Source organism: Delphinus delphis, chromosome 18 (assembly GCF_949987515.2).
Source record: "Delphinus delphis chromosome 18, mDelDel1.2, whole genome shotgun sequence".
Lineage (NCBI taxonomy): Eukaryota > Metazoa > Chordata > Mammalia > Artiodactyla > Delphinidae > Delphinus > Delphinus delphis.
The window spans coordinates 50273433-50289450 of NC_082700.1; the positions used below are offsets into that span (position 1 = coordinate 50273433).

Genomic DNA, 16018 nt, shown 5'->3' on the forward strand with positions numbered 1-16018 from the left:
TTTCCTTAAAACTCCGTAACATCTTTTCCGCACTTTTAAGATTAACTTAAATGAATCAGCAATGAAATCACCCCTTCAGATCAGGATTTGTCAATTTTAAAGAAAAGGTATGAAGAGATGAATAATTAAAAGGTATGAAGAGATATTACACACTCCTGATAGGTATAATTGGTATATTTCTACAGAAAAGACAAATGGATTCTGCTATCTTCAAAGCCATTATTAATAACGTCTTTAAAAAGGTTTCACAATTAGCGAGGCACCAGCAGCTTTAGTATTAAGAGGTTAGCAAACAAACAACATGGCTATCTCCCAGATAAGGGAGATGTGGGCAGCCTTCAATGAGTGAGCCCAGCTTGCCAGCTTCATGAATTCTGTCTCCTTACCCCTCCCTCTCCTTTACACGCCATCATCTCCCATTCTCTTTCACTGCATCCAATTACTTGTTATTTTTCCTCTTCTTTGTCCTTTTCCTATCATTTGTGAACTAAGCATATGGCCTTTGATTATAACATAAAAGAAAACAAGAACACTCCCAGAAGCTGGCTAAAGGGTCGGTGAACACTAATTTCTTAGTCACATATCCTGCCGAAGTCCCAGCTTTAAAGTTATTTGGTTGGATCAGTCCTGAAAAACTTGTGACAGCCTCACTGAGCCTCTCCCTGGTTATCCAGATTTGTGGAGACACAAGAGAAAGGATCTACCTGGCAACAGTTTTGAAACACATAGCTAGGTGCCCTGTGAAACTCCTGGCTTTCAAAAGCCAGTATTAGTGACAATTTGGAAGATCACTTACTACAACAGTAACAAACTGATAAAAATAATAGGCCCTACTAACTTGGCCATGGGCACTATTTTAAAAATAATGTTTAATTCTAAATTTATTCTAAGATATGTAGTCACAGTTTTATGATATTTAAGTCATCTGTAATAGTGCTTAGTGTCCTCCATATTTATTCCTAAGTTGACTTTATTTGTGTGTTTATTTCTGCTTCACTAAAGAAATTACTGAAGAAATTACTGTACTTGGTTAGATTCTATCCATTTAAATCTGTAAATAATTATTGGAAACTGATAGTATATCTCAGGGGAAAAAAGAAGAAGAAAAATTAACTTCAGAAAGGACCAAAGACTTTAGAAATTCACTCATGACATTTATCAATGGCTTAGGTTCAGAGATTGGGAACACTTAATTTTAAATGGAAATAGCTTGGGAAAGATCCAAAAAGATAAATTTCAACTCCAATGTTGTTTTTAAAAAAAATCACAGAATCTTTCTTTAATCCAAATTAAACTTTAAAATAAACAAGTTAGGGGCTTAAATACACTAAACAGAGCCAAATATATAGCTTTCTAGAAGAAATACTATCCTTTGATAAAGAGAGCCAAAATATTTTTTAAGACTAAAAATGCAAAGAAAATTTATTGTTAAAAAATCATAATATTCCACAGCCTAAAAGAAAAGGCCTATTATATATGATCTATTTAACTATGTTAGGTCAAGTATAAACCCAGAAATATACTCATAGGAAATCCAGACATTATTTGGGAAGAAGCACCTGAATACTAACGAGGTGTCAAATAGGGAAGCCAGAGAGGAGGAGGTGGCTGTTCTCACTCAGGCTTTTTTTCACAATATTCCCCCTACTTCCCAAAGTCGGCTAATTATCATAAATAATCTGATCTTACAAAGATCAGATCTATCATAATACAAAGATGTATGATAATTAATTTGATCTCCCAAAGGTTACCCCATTATATTATATTAGCTATAAACGGCAACACAAAAATAGGACTTGAAATTCTCTAAATTTAGGGGAAAACCTGCATTCTGATTCTGCCAAACTCACATATTAACTTTAAAATGATAACAACATAGAACCCTGGGGGAAAAAAAGTAGTCCAACAAGAATGAAAATGGTAATTATAACAGGAATAACGCAACTTTAGAAGTGACAGCTCCTCAAACTCCTAAAATTGCGAATAATTTATCAATTCAAAAGAAAATTATATACCCCTAATTGAGTATTCTATATGATTTTGATAATTCCACACCGAAAAAACTCATGTTCAACACAAATAAACAGATCTTTGGCATTAAAGCAGTCTTACGAAAAGACTACAAATGAAGGCACAGACCCAAGCATTAAGGAAATTTATGACCTGTTTTAAAATAATGGCTTAAGTCAGACAGAGACAAATATCATATGATATCGCTTATATGTAGAATCTAAAAAAAGGCTACAAATGATTTTATCTACAAAATAACAATAAAAATAGAGTTAAGATGTAGAAACTAAACTTATGGATACCGGGGGGTAACAAGGGGAGGAGGGATAAATTGGAAGATTGGGATTGACACACACACACTACTGTATATAAAACAGATAACTAATAAGGACCTACTGTATAGCACAGGGAACTCTACTCAATAGTCTGTAATGGCCTATATGGGAAAAGAATCTAAAAAAGAGTGGATATATGTGTATGTATAACTGACTCACTTTGTTATTACCTGAAACTAACACAACATTGTAAATCAACTATATCCCAACAAAATTCAAAACAAAAACAGAATCTGAATAAATGGAAAGACACATCCTGTTACTGAGTGGGAATATTTAATACCATAAAAATCAATTCTTCTAAAACTAACAGATAAATTAAATGCAATTTCAATTTATGTTTTTTTAATTAAATACTAAGAATAGTCCCCCAAACAACTAAAAAAGACAGACACTGAGAGTAGCTAACCTTACTAAATGTTAAAATACCATACAAGGGCTTCCTTGGTGGCGCAGTGGTTGGGAGTCTGCCTGCTAATGCAGGGGACACGGGTTCGAGCCCTGGTCTGGGAGGATCCCACATGCTGCGGAGCGGCTAGGCCCGTGAGCCACAACTACTGAGCCTGCGTGTCTGGAGCTTGTGCTCCGCAACAAGAGAGGCCACGATAGTGAGAGGCCCACGCGCTGCAATGAAGAGTGGCCCCCGCTTGCCACAACTAGAGAAAGCCCTTGCACTGAAACAAAGACCCAACACAGCAAAAATAAATAAATAAATTACTAAAACTCCTACCCCCAACAAAAAAAAATAAAAAAAAAAAAATACCATACAAAACATAAACCACATAATATTAGCATAAGACTAGATCACTAGGTCAGGGAAATAATGGAAGGCCCAGAAAATAGATTCTGATATATAAGGGAATATAATAAATGATAAACCTGGTAGCCATTTCACACGTAATGACTGTACAACTGGCTACTGGTAAGAAAATACAGTTAGATGTCTAGCCCACATCAGAACAATAATCATCCATTGGCTTTAAAATTTATTAATGTAAAAAGAAATAAAACAGTCTTTTTGAAGAATATTTAAGATATCATATAATCATCTAGAAACTGAGACCTTTCTAGTCTAGATAGAAAATTCAAAAATTTCAAAGAAATACGTATTTGCTTCTTAAAAATGTTAAGTGCTTTTGCGTAACAGAATATAACCTAATTTAGTTATATGATCATAAGTAAATTGGGAAACACTATTTGTAGAGAAGACAGAAAACAGTTAATATGAAGAATATTCAGAGAACATCTTTCAATTTTTAAGGATAAAAACAATACAGGCAAAGGTTTTTAAGAGAAAACTCACAGAAGAGTATATTTAAATATCCAGGAAAAATGTGAGTCATGGAAATATATATGAAAATAATGATGAGATATCACTTCACATTCACTGAATTGACAGAAATTAAAGAATTATATGATCTGCTGCTGGAAGTATTTCAAAAGAAACTGCCTTTTACTGCTGTTAGTGAAAACAGAAACCCTTCATTTTTTAAAAACATTAACCACCATAAACAAAACAAACAAAAACAAAACCCAATAGTTTTTAAACAAGCAGTAACAGTCCTGGAAATACACTCCATAGAAATAGATTCACCAATACATAAAAACACAATATATGTACAAGTACATTTTTTTGTGAAATAAAAATTTAAGTAATAAAATGAACTGAGGAACTTGAGGAAAAAATTTAAAATAAGAGAGAACTTCAAGATGTCAGAGGAGTAAGACATGGAGATCACCTTCCTCCCCACAAAAACATCAGAAATACATCTACATGTGGAACAACTCCTACACAACACCTACTGAATGCTGGCAGAAGACCTCAAACCTCCCAAAAGGCAAGAAACCCCCCGCGTACCTGGATAGGGCAAAAGAAAAAGAAAAAACAGAGACAAAAGAATAGGGATGGGACCTGCACCAGTGGGAGGGAGCTGTGAAGGAGGAAAGGTTCCCACACACTAGGAAGCCCCTTCGTGGGCAGAGACTGCGGGTGGCGGAGGGGGGAAGCTTCGGAGCCGTGGAGGGGGGTAAGCTTCGGAGCCACGGAGCAGAGCACAGTAACAGGGGTGTGGAGGGCAAAGCGGAGAGATTCCCGCACAGAGGATCGGTGTCAAGCAGCACTCACCAAGAGGCTTGTCTGCTCACCCGGGCGTGGGCTGGGAGCTGAGGCTCGGACTTCGGAGGTTGGATCCCAGGGAGAGGACTGGGGTTGGCAGCGTGAACACAGCCTGAAGGGGGGTTAGTGCACCACGGCTAGCCGGGAGGGAGCCCGGGAAAAAGTCTGGAGCTGCCGAAGAGGCAAGAAACCATTGTTTTGGGGTGCGCGAGGAGAGGGCATTCAGAGAACCACCTAAACAAGCTCCAGAGATGGGTGCGAGGCGCGGCTATCAGCGCGGACACCACAGACAGGCATGAAAAGCTAAGGCTGCTGCTGCAGCCACCAAGAAACCTGTGTGTGAGCACAGGTCAATGTCCACACCTCTCCTCCAGGGAGACTGTGCAGCCCGCCACTGCCAGGGTCCCGTGATCCAGGAACAACTTCCCCGGGAGAACGCACAGCGCGCCTCAGGCTGGTGAAACTTCACGCCAGCCTCTGCCACTGCAGGCTCGCCCCACATCCGTACCCCTCCCTCCCTCCGGCCTGAGTGAGCCAGAGCCCCCTAATCAGCTGCTCCTTTAACGCTGTCCTGTCTGAGCAAAGAACAGTGGCCCTCAGGCGACCTACACGCAGAGGCGGGGCCAAATCCAAAGCTGAAACCCTGGAGCTGCAGGAACAAGGAAGAGAAAGGGAACTCTCTCCCAACAGCCTCAGGAGCAGCGGATGAAATCTCCACAATCAACTTGACATATGTACCCTGCCATCTGTGGAATACCTGAATAGACAATGAATCATTCCAAAACTGAGGCAGTGGACTTTGGGAGAAACGATATATATATATTTTTTCCTTTTTCTCTTTTTGTGAGTGTGTATCCTTAGGCTTCTTTGTGTGACTTTGTGCATATAGCTTTGCTTTTACCATTTGTCCTAGGGTTCTGTCTGTCCTGTTTCTTTGTTTTTAGTATAGTTTTTAGCACTTGTTATCATTGGTGGATTTGTTTTTCAGTTTGGCTGCTCTCTTCTTTTTCTTTTTGATTTTTTTATTACTTTTTAATTTTTTTTTAATAATTATTTTTTTATTTTTTATTTTAACAACTTTATTTTACTTTATTATCATTATCTTTTCTTTCTTTCTTTCTTTTCTTCTCCCTTTTCTTCTGAGCCATATGGCTAACAGGGCCTTGGTGCTCTGCCCGGGTCTTAGGCCTGTGCATCTCAGTTGGGAGAGCCGAGTTCAGAACACTGGTCCACCAGAGACCGCCCAGCTCCACATAATATCATTCAGCCAAAGCTCTCCCAGAGATCTCCGTCTCAACGCTAAACCCAGCTCCACTCAACGGCCAGCAAGCTACAGTGCTGGACACCCTATGCCAAACAACTAGCAAGACTGAAACACAAACCCACCCATTACTACACAGGCTGCCTAAAATCATAATAACGTCACAGACATCCCAAAACACATGACCAGACGTGGCCCTGCCTACCAGAAAGACAAGATCCAGCCTCATCCGCCAGAACACAGGCACTAGTCCCTTCCACCAGGAAGCCTACAAAACCCACTTAACCAACCTTACCCACCGGGGGCAGACACCAAAAACAACGGGAACTACGAACGTGCAGCCTGAGAAAAGGAGACCCCAAACACAGTAAGTTAAGCAAAGTGAGAAGACACAGAAACACAAAGCAGATGAAGAAGCAAGGTAAAAACCCACCAGACCTAACAAATGAAGAGGAAATAGGCAGGCTTCCTGAAAAAGAATTCTGAGTAATGAGAGTAGAGATGATCCAAAATCTTGGAAATAGAATGGAGAAAACAGAAGAAACGTTTAACAAGGACCTAGAAGAACTAAAGTGCAAACAAACAATGATGAATAACACAATAAATGAAACTAAAAGTTCTCTAGAATGAATCAATAGCAGAATAACTGAGGCAGAAGAACGGATAAGTGATCCGGAAGATAAAATAGTGGAAATAACAACTGCAGAGCAGAGTAAAGAAAAAAGATTGAAAAGAATTGAGGACAGTCTTAGAGACCTCTGGGACAACATTAAACCCACCAACATTTGAATTATGGGGGGTCTCAGAATAAGAAGAGAAAAAGAGAGGGACTGAGAAAATATTTGAAGAGATTATAGTTGAAAACTTCCCTAATATGGAAAAGGAAATAGTTACTCAAGTCCAGGAAGCACAGAGAGTCCCATACAGGATAAATCCATGGAGAAACACATCAAGACACACATTAATCAAACTATCAAAAAGTAAATACAAAGAAAAAGTATTAAAAGCAGCAAGGGAAAAACAACAAATAACATACAAGGGAATCCCCATAAAGTTAACAGCTGATCTTTCAGTAGAAACTCTGCAAGCCAGAAAGGAGTGGCAGGACATATTTAAAGTGACAAAAGGGAAAAACCTATAACCAAGATTACTCTTCTCAGCTAGGATCTCATTCAGATTCAACAGAGAAATTAACATCTTTACAGACAAGCAAAAGCTAAGAGAATTCAGCACCACCAAACCAGCTTTACAACAAATGCTAACGGAACTTCTCTAGGCATGAAACACAAGAGAAGGAAAAGACCTACAATAACAAACCCAAAACAATTAAGAAAATCGTAATAGGAACATACATATTGACAATAACCTTAAATGTAAATGGATTAAATGCCCCAACGAGAAGACATAGACTGGATGAATGGATACAAAAACAAGACTCATATATATGCTGTCTACAAGAGACCCACTTCAGACCTAGGGACATATACAGACTGAAAGTGAGAGGATGGAAAAAGATACTCTCCATGCAAATGGAAACCAAAAGAAAGCTGGAGTAGCAATTCTCATATCAGACAAAATAGACTTTAAAATAAAGACTACTATAAGAGACAAAGAAGGACACTACAGAATGATCAAGGGATCAATCGTAAATATTTATGCACCCAACACAGGAGCACCTCAATACATAAGTCAAATGCTAACAGCCATAAAAGGAGAAATCGACAGTAACACATTCATAGGAGGGGACTTTAACACCCCCCTTTCACCAATGGAGAGATCATCCAAAATAAAAATAAATAAGGCAACACAACCTTTAAATGATACATTAAACAAGAAGGACTTAATATATATTTATAGGACATTCCATCCAAAAACAACAGAATACACTTTCTTCTCAAGTGCTCATGGAACATTCTCCAGGATAGATCATAGCGTGGGTCACAAATCAAGCCTTGGTAAATTTAAGAAAATTGAAATCGTATCAACTATCTTTTCTGAACACAACGTTATGAGACTAGATATCAATCACAGGAAAAAATCTGAAATAATACCAACACATGGAGGCTAAACAATACACTACTTAATAACCAAGAGATTACTGAAGAAATCAAAAAATACCTAGAAATAAATGACAATGAAAACACAACGACCCAAGACCTATGGGATGCAGCAAAAGCAGTTCTAAGAGGGAAGCTTATAGCAATACAATCCTACCTCAAGAAACAAGAAACATCCCACATAAACAACCTAACCTTACACCTAAAGCAATTAGAGAAAGAAGAACAAAAAAACCCCCAAAGTTAGCAGAAGGAAAGAAATCTTAAAGATCAGATTAGAAATGAAGGAAACGATAGCAAAGATCAAAAAAACTAATAGTTGGTTCTTTGAGAAGATAAACAAAATTGATACATCATTAGCCAGACTCATCAACAAAAAAAGGGAGAAGACTCAAATCAATAGAATTAGAAATGAAAAAGGAGAAGTAACAACTGACACTGCAGAAATACAAAAGATCATGAGAGATTACTACAAGCACCTTTATGTCAATAAAATGGACAACTTGGAAGAAATGGACAAATTCTTAGAAAAACACAATATTCTGAGACTGAACCAGGAAGAAATAGAAAACACAAACAGACAATCACAAGCACTGAAATTGAGACTCTGATTAAAAATCTTCCAACAAACAAAAGCCCAGGACCAGATGGCTTCACAGACGGATTCTATCAAACATTTAGAGAAGAGCTAACAGCTATCCTTCTCAAGCTCTTCCAAAATATAGCAGAGGGAGGAACACTCCCAAACTCATTCTGCAAGGCCACCATCACCCTGATACCAAAACCAAAGATGTCACAAAGGAAGAAAACTACAGCCCCATATCACTGATGAACATAGATGCAAAAATCCTCAGCAAAATACTAGCAAACAGAATCCAACAGCACATTAAAAGCATCACACACCATGATCAAGTGGGGTTTACGCCAGGAATGCAAGGATTCTTCAATATACGCAAATCAATCAATGTGATACACCATATATAACAAATTGAAGGATAAAAACCATATGATCATTTCAATAGATGCAGAAAAAGCTTTTGACAAAATTCAACACCTGTTTATGATAAAAACCCTCCAGAAAGTAGGCATAGAAGGAACTTACCGCAACATAATAAAGGCCATATATGACAAACCCACAGCCAACATCATTCTCAATGGTGAAAAACTGAGACCATTTCCACTAAGATCAGGAACAAGACAAGGTTGCCCACTCTCACCACTCTTATTCAACATAGTTTTGGAAGTTTTAGCCACAGCAATCAGAGAAGAAAAAGAAATAAAAGGAATCCAAAATGGAAAAGAAGAAGTAAAGCCGTCACTGTTTGCAGATGACATGACACTATTCATAGAGAATCCTAAAGACGCTACCAGAAAACTACTAGAGCTAATCAATGAATTTGATAAAGTAGCAGGATATGAGTTATTTTCAGTGAGGTGGATGGACCTAGAGTCTGTCATACAGAGTGAAGTAAGTCAGAAAGAGAAAAACAAATACAATATGCTAACACATATATATGGAATCTAAAAAAAAAAAAAAAAATGGTTCTAATGAACCTAGGGGCAGGACAGGAATAATGCTGCAGATGTAGAGAATGGACTTGAGGATATGGGGAGGGGGAAGGGTAAGCTGGGACAAAGTGAGAGAGTAGCACTGACATATATATACTACCAAACGTAAAATAGTGGGAAGCAGCCGCATAGGACAGGGAGATCAGCTTGGTGCTTTGTGACCACCTAGAGGGGTGGGATGGGGGGTTGGGATAGGGAGGGTGGGAGGCAGACATAAGAGGGAGGAGATATGGGGATTTATGTATATGTATAGCTGATTCACTTTGTTATAAAGCAGAAACTAATACATGATTTTAAAGCAATTATACTCCAATAAAGATGTTAAAAAATAAATAAAGTAAAATAAAGTAAAAGGTTTAAAGAAATCAAATGAAAGAAAAGCACAATAAAATAACACTGAAGTAAATTATAGTAGAATTATAAGAATTATAATTACATGCCAGTGTGCCTTTAAGAACAACACAACAGAATGAACTCTAGAATAACTTTGAAAAGGAATGTGTTTTGCGTAATTTCTACTATTATTTTATCCTGAGTCTTAATCATTCTCTTACCCTCCAGGGACTCTGTCCGGACGTCCACTGCTGACACAGCTGGCTCCATAACCGGTACAGTCTCCACACACGGTGCACACCATGCACTGCTCCAGCTTCCACTTATGCATGCCTGGAGGACACATCATGGACTTCTCGTCTTTATCATCTAGCTCTTCTTCCAGGTCCTCATCCATTGCTGTTGCCATATTTTCAACTCCAAACCCTATTTGAAAGATCAGTTTATAATTTTCATCTAGATTATTCCCATGTCTAAAAAACTGGTAATTTTATTTCCCAATTTAAAAAATGTAGAACACATACTAATCCCAATGGATATACACAGGAATGATAAAATATTAGAGGAACAAAAATAAAATTTAATTTAGGGACCACTAATAAATGCTCTCTCCATTTCCTTTCTGCCAAAAGATATATCTAGGGCTTCCCTGGTGGCGCAGTGGTTGAGAGTCCACCTGCCGATGCAGGGGATGCGGGTTCGTGCCCCGGTCCGGGAAGATCCCACATGCCGCGGAGCGGCTGGGCCCGTGAGCCATGGCTGCTGAGCCTACGCGTCCGGAGCCTGTGCTCCACAACGGGAGAGGCCACAACAGTGAGAGGCCCGCGTACCGCAAAAAAAAAAAAAAAAAAAAAAAAAGAGGCAGTGATGGCAGGAGTATCTCGTAGCTGTTACTTTCCGTCACTCGTACGTCTAATTTTTTCTGATTTTAGTCCCTACTTTCCATCCTCACCGCAAATACTTTTGTTCAACAGACCAAAGAAAGTCTCCTAACCACATTCTAAAAGCCAAGAGTTCGTCCACTCTAGAACATCCTCTCATTGTTGGAAATTAGCTTTTTTTTTTAATAAATTTATTTAATTTATTATTTATTTTTGGCTGCGTTGGGTCTTCATTGCTGCATGCAGGATTTCTCTAGTTGCGGTGAGCAGAGGCTACTCTTTGTGGCAGTGTGCGGGCTTCTCATTGTGGTGGCTTCTCTTGTTGCAGAGCACAGGCTCTAGAGCGCAGGCTCAGTAGTTGTGCGCACAGGCTTAGTTGCTCCGTGGAATGTGGGAGCTTCCTGGACCAGCACTTGAACCCATGCCCCCTGCATTGGCAGCTGGATTCTTAACCACTGCGCCACCAGGGAAGCCCGGAAATCAGCTTCTTAAAATATGTATTTGATCCTATGACTTCACAATTTACAAACCTCCCATGACTTTCAAAGGTCTTCAAAAGAACAAAACTTCTTAGCAAGATACAGTCAGTCACAACATGGCTCCCGATTTTCTCCAACCTCATTTCCTCCATGCAAACTGTATTCCAGCTGAACCTAAATTCCCTCTGCTTTATAAACATCCTGTGTCCTTTCACATGCTCAGGGCCTTTGCTCATTCCTGCTCCACCTGTATCTCTCTGCCTCATTCATCGGATGCCTCTTCCTATCTCATCTACCAGAGAAACTCCTTTTCAGCCTTCAAAAACTCAACTTGGAGGTCATTTCCTATGAAAGCACTTACAGTTTTTTCCAGGGTAAGTGATTATCTCTTCAAAGCCTGTTTATACCTCAATTACAACTTATTTAATTGTGTTATAATTCACTCAACTATTTTTTTTTGATTGAACACCAACTATGCCCCAGGCATTCCTTCATGTCAGAGTCAGCAAACTTTTTTGTAAAGGGCTAGATTGTAAATAATTTAGGCTTTGGGGGCCACATAAGTCTATGTCACATTTTTAAAAAAGTAACCCTTTATAAATATAATATACATTCTTAGCTTAAAGGGCCATAAAGAAACAGGCCACAGAGAAGATAAGGCATCAGATTATGGTTTGCAGATCTCTGCTCTAGGCACTGAGGACTATGATAATGAGCAATTATAAAGCTTGCAAGCTAGTAAGAAAAATTGACATTAATCAAATAACCATACTGCAAGGTATAAACATACAACTGTGACAGAATTATGAAGAACATATAGTGCTACAAGTCCATGAAATGAAAAAGCAAATCTGTGGGAATCAAGTAATTATTTTTTATGTTTGTCTTTCATAGCAGACCTAGATCCTCAAAGACAAGGTTCTATCTTACTCACTTCATCACTTATTCTTAGTCAACCTTATTCTCTGACCACTTACACTTATAACAGACTCAGTACAAATGAACTCATAGGAGACATAATCTTTTTTATTTTTGCCAATTCTAATCTGTGGACAGGTTGAGAAATTAGATGACCAAGTATTGGATAATTATGTCAAGAGTTAGAATAAAGAAATCCTTAAGAAGGCATAAGTCATATTTTTAACAACAACAATAGCTAAACTACATCGAGCATTTACTTGTAACTGGCTCTATATGTATTACTCATTTAATCATCCCAACAGTACTATAACTATCATGCTAAATTAATCTCTAAATTCAAAGCAATCCCAATCACAGTGACAAGTAAAAAAACTGATTCTAATTCACATGGAAAATAAAGGCCCCAACCTGACTACATAAAGCAAAAATTTGTAAGGAAAGACAATGAAGAACTTGTCAAAATTTTTAAATTATATATAACAAATGAAACCATAAATAAATGTAAAAGATAAGCCACAGGTTGGTCAAAGATATTTGCAAGGCATACAACACAATATACAAAAAATTCCTACAAATCAATAGGAAAAAAGGCAAGCAAACAAGAAAAGTTTGAAGAGAATCTAACTCACTATTAATAGTTGAGGGAATGCAAATTACAAGAGAGACTCAGTAATTCTACTCCTAGTTAAATACCCCAAAAAAGGGCACTCATATTTTCACCAACATTTACTAGAATGTTCAGAGCAACACTAACACAAGCCAAACTAGAAACTACCCCAATGTCCATAATACTAGAAAAGATTTTAAAACTGTGGTATATTCACACAATTTAATACTATACAACGATGAGAATGAACAATATATAACTAGCTGGCAACAATACGGATCAATCTCATAAAGCTGAATGAAAAGAAACTAGACACGAAAGAACTCATACTACATGATTCCATTTACATAAAGTACAAATGTATGCAAAACTAATTTATAGTGTTAAGTGGAGAGGTAGATAGTAACTGGAGAGGCACATAAGTGGGGGCTTCCTGGGATGCTGGTAATATTCCTGATCTTGGTGCTGATTACATGAATGTGTTGTTCATTTTGTGACAATTCATCAAGGTGTGCAATTACGCTATGTGTACTTTTCTGCATGTATGTTATACTTCAATATAACAAAAAATTACAATGAAAAACCATGTCATAGCCATCAAAATGACAAAAATCAGTCTGTCAATACTATTAGTGTGATATGGAAAATCAGACTTTCCTTCTAAGAATATCCATTGGCACAACCTCTTTCAAGAAAAATCTAGCAAAGCTGAAATCTACAACACTAGAGAAAAGTCTCACACACTTCTGCCAGGAAACATGAATAAAGGAGGTTTTAAAATTATTTATAATAGTGAAAAACTGGAAATAACTCATCTATCAGCAGGAGAATGGATAAACTGTGATATGTTAGTCGCACGGTTTATTACACAGCAGTTAACATGAGTCATCTAGATTTATATGTACCAGTGTCACTATATTTCAAACACAATGGTGAGATTAAAAAAAAGTTTACAGAAAAATATAAGTAGATTAGCACTTATAAAAATCATCTTTTATGTGTAAAGTATGAGCATATAATATACAAAATATATAAAAACAAGTACAAATACAGGAACATGACCGAAAGGATATTAATCAAAATCATGATCATGACTAATTCTGGAGCGAGATGGAGTACAATAATAAGTCTTAGAAGGGGAACGTGGGCCACTTGAATCTTATCTATATATTTTTTTACTGAAAAATGGTAAGACATAGTGGTAGATACACAATTTTTTTACACTGCAATATTATTTTCTGTACTTTTCCTGTTTTCTTTTTAAAAACATCTTTTAAAAAATCCTTTATTTCTTTGCAACTCTGCAATCTGTATTCATTATGTGTCTTACGGCTACCAGTTTGCTTTCTAACGCATTACTTACTAACAGAGTGGGTGTGATTTATAAGTAAAAACAACTTTTAACAATTTCATTTTGGTTATTACAAAATTTACCTTAAGAATCCAGAAATAGGTGTAAACATAGTTTCAGGATAATAAAGAACAGTTTTATTCAGTTCAGAACTCTTATAAAATATAATTTAATCTATATTTATACTATATATAGAAAACTAAGCTGCTTCTCTCCTTTATGCCTAGTAGGTGTTATCCAAATCCATGGCTCATGAGTTCAGCAAGAAGAAAAAAAATTTCCATTTTGGAGTGATTCATTTCATTTTGTTCTTCCCTCTTCTTTAAAATCAATATGCTCTAATAGACTTGCTCTTTTAAAAATTAAAGTATTTTAAATACACACAAATATAAATAAGGTGAAGAAAAAAATAGAGGGCTCCTGATATCTAGATGAGCCTGCCATCAAGAAGTCCCCCAAAAGACTAAACTTGTTTTTGTTAATTTATACAAATATTAATCCTCAAACCCATTCATGCTTTAAACACAGTTTAGTGCTTAATTCTAGTAATATGTCTCTATTTCCTATTCTCCAGCCATACAAAATTAAAAAGAGAAAACCTGAAACTGGAGTGAAGGGTATAGGACAACACTGATAGCAGCTAGAAGTAAAACCTGAGAGTAAGAATGAGGTAGACACAACTATAACCAAAAAACAAACAAACAAACAAAAAACCCACAACAAACATGGCAAAGGATTAACCCCTCTCATCCTTCTTCAACAGCCTGAGTGTTGGGGCAAAGGATACAGTATATAAGGTGCATCTACAATTTCACTCTTGATAAAAGGTCAAGTATTCTTACAGATCACTCTTAGCTGTCAAGAACTGATTAAATTACAGGTAGTACATGCTGTTAAACAGGAAGATAATATTTGCAGATAGACTGCTGCCAAAAATTGTTATAACTGAAACATGGGGTATAAAAGGACCGAATAACAAAGAGTTTCAAAAATGCACTTTTCTGAGATAATTCAACCACTAAAGATGCTAAATCAAAGAAGTGCTATTACATTTCATATAAAATTAAGAAAAAAATACAAGTAAGCAAGCTCATTTGCTCAGAAATTAGAAGTCTAAAGTATACTGATTATTCCAGTGAGTGACAGACTGACAAATAAATAAGAAATTTAGTAGTTTTCATAATTTTTAAGTATGAAATCAAAAAGCCACTTGTTTTTTAAAGAGTAAGATTCTTCACCATGGTGTTCTGAAAAACTATTGAAAAAAACAACACAAAATTTAATACCCACACATTAAACACCTACCTTTCCCACCTTGGTTCATGGCACCAGTGTCTCGTCCACATTGTCCTTTATTATTCACACCAAATGTCCAAACTTCTCCATTCTTCATTAAAACACAAGTATGAGCTTTGCCCATAGCTACCTGAGTTACAAAATGGCCCTTCAAATCTGTTACCAAACCTACAGGAAAGATACAAACTTGGTAAGAAACAACAAAAGAAGCCTTTCTGGGCCTACTAAATCATCAGTAACGTAAAAGGACCACGTCAACGCAGAACTTTTCATTTCTGGGATAAAATAATCCACCAAAATGGGAAATAGTAGCCAAAAGATGGGCAGGGTATCAGTAAATTAATTTTATAATTTTTTAATAAAGCTTCAAAATCTTAAAATGTTATCATCTAGACTTGGGACAAATCTTTACTCTGGCATTTAGCTCAAGCCTGCTTCTCCTGAACGCTTGCTCTAAGTGGCAGCACCTCTCAACAATTCTCAGAAGGGTCACTAGATTTCAAACTTTCCTGACCCAAGAACAAAGGAACCTTTGAATCATGTACTTTACTTGCTTTGACCTGCCTCAGCAAAACAGAGTAAAATACTCACCAGAGTATTCTGAAATAACATTGTTTTTGTAGAAACCTGCGAGATTTTCCAAAGCAGTATTTTTCGATCATTTTTAATCTACAATGCTTTCTTCCACAATCCAACGTACAGGTAGTTCCTAAATTTCACTTATTCACATATTGCATTCATTATAGTTGCCATATCCAAGTGCCACTCATATTATCTTAATATTTTTTGCGTCAATTTTAAA

At 37.0% G+C, this 16018-nt stretch overlaps 1 protein-coding gene across 8 annotated transcripts in view; it reads right to left on the reverse strand.

Moving 5' to 3' along the window:
• MYCBP2 (MYC binding protein 2) overlaps positions 1-16018 on the reverse strand; it is a 271984-nt gene that overhangs the window by 184206 nt on the left and 71760 nt on the right. For all 8 annotated transcript variants that reach the window (XM_059995647.1, XM_059995652.1, XM_059995649.1 and 5 more), the window contains 2 exons: positions 15226-15384; positions 9903-10107 (listed from right to left, as the gene is read on the reverse strand). In XM_059995647.1, the coding sequence (XP_059851630.1) occupies positions 9903-10107; positions 15226-15384 (364 nt within the window). The remainder of the gene's footprint in view (positions 1-9902; positions 10108-15225; positions 15385-16018) is intronic.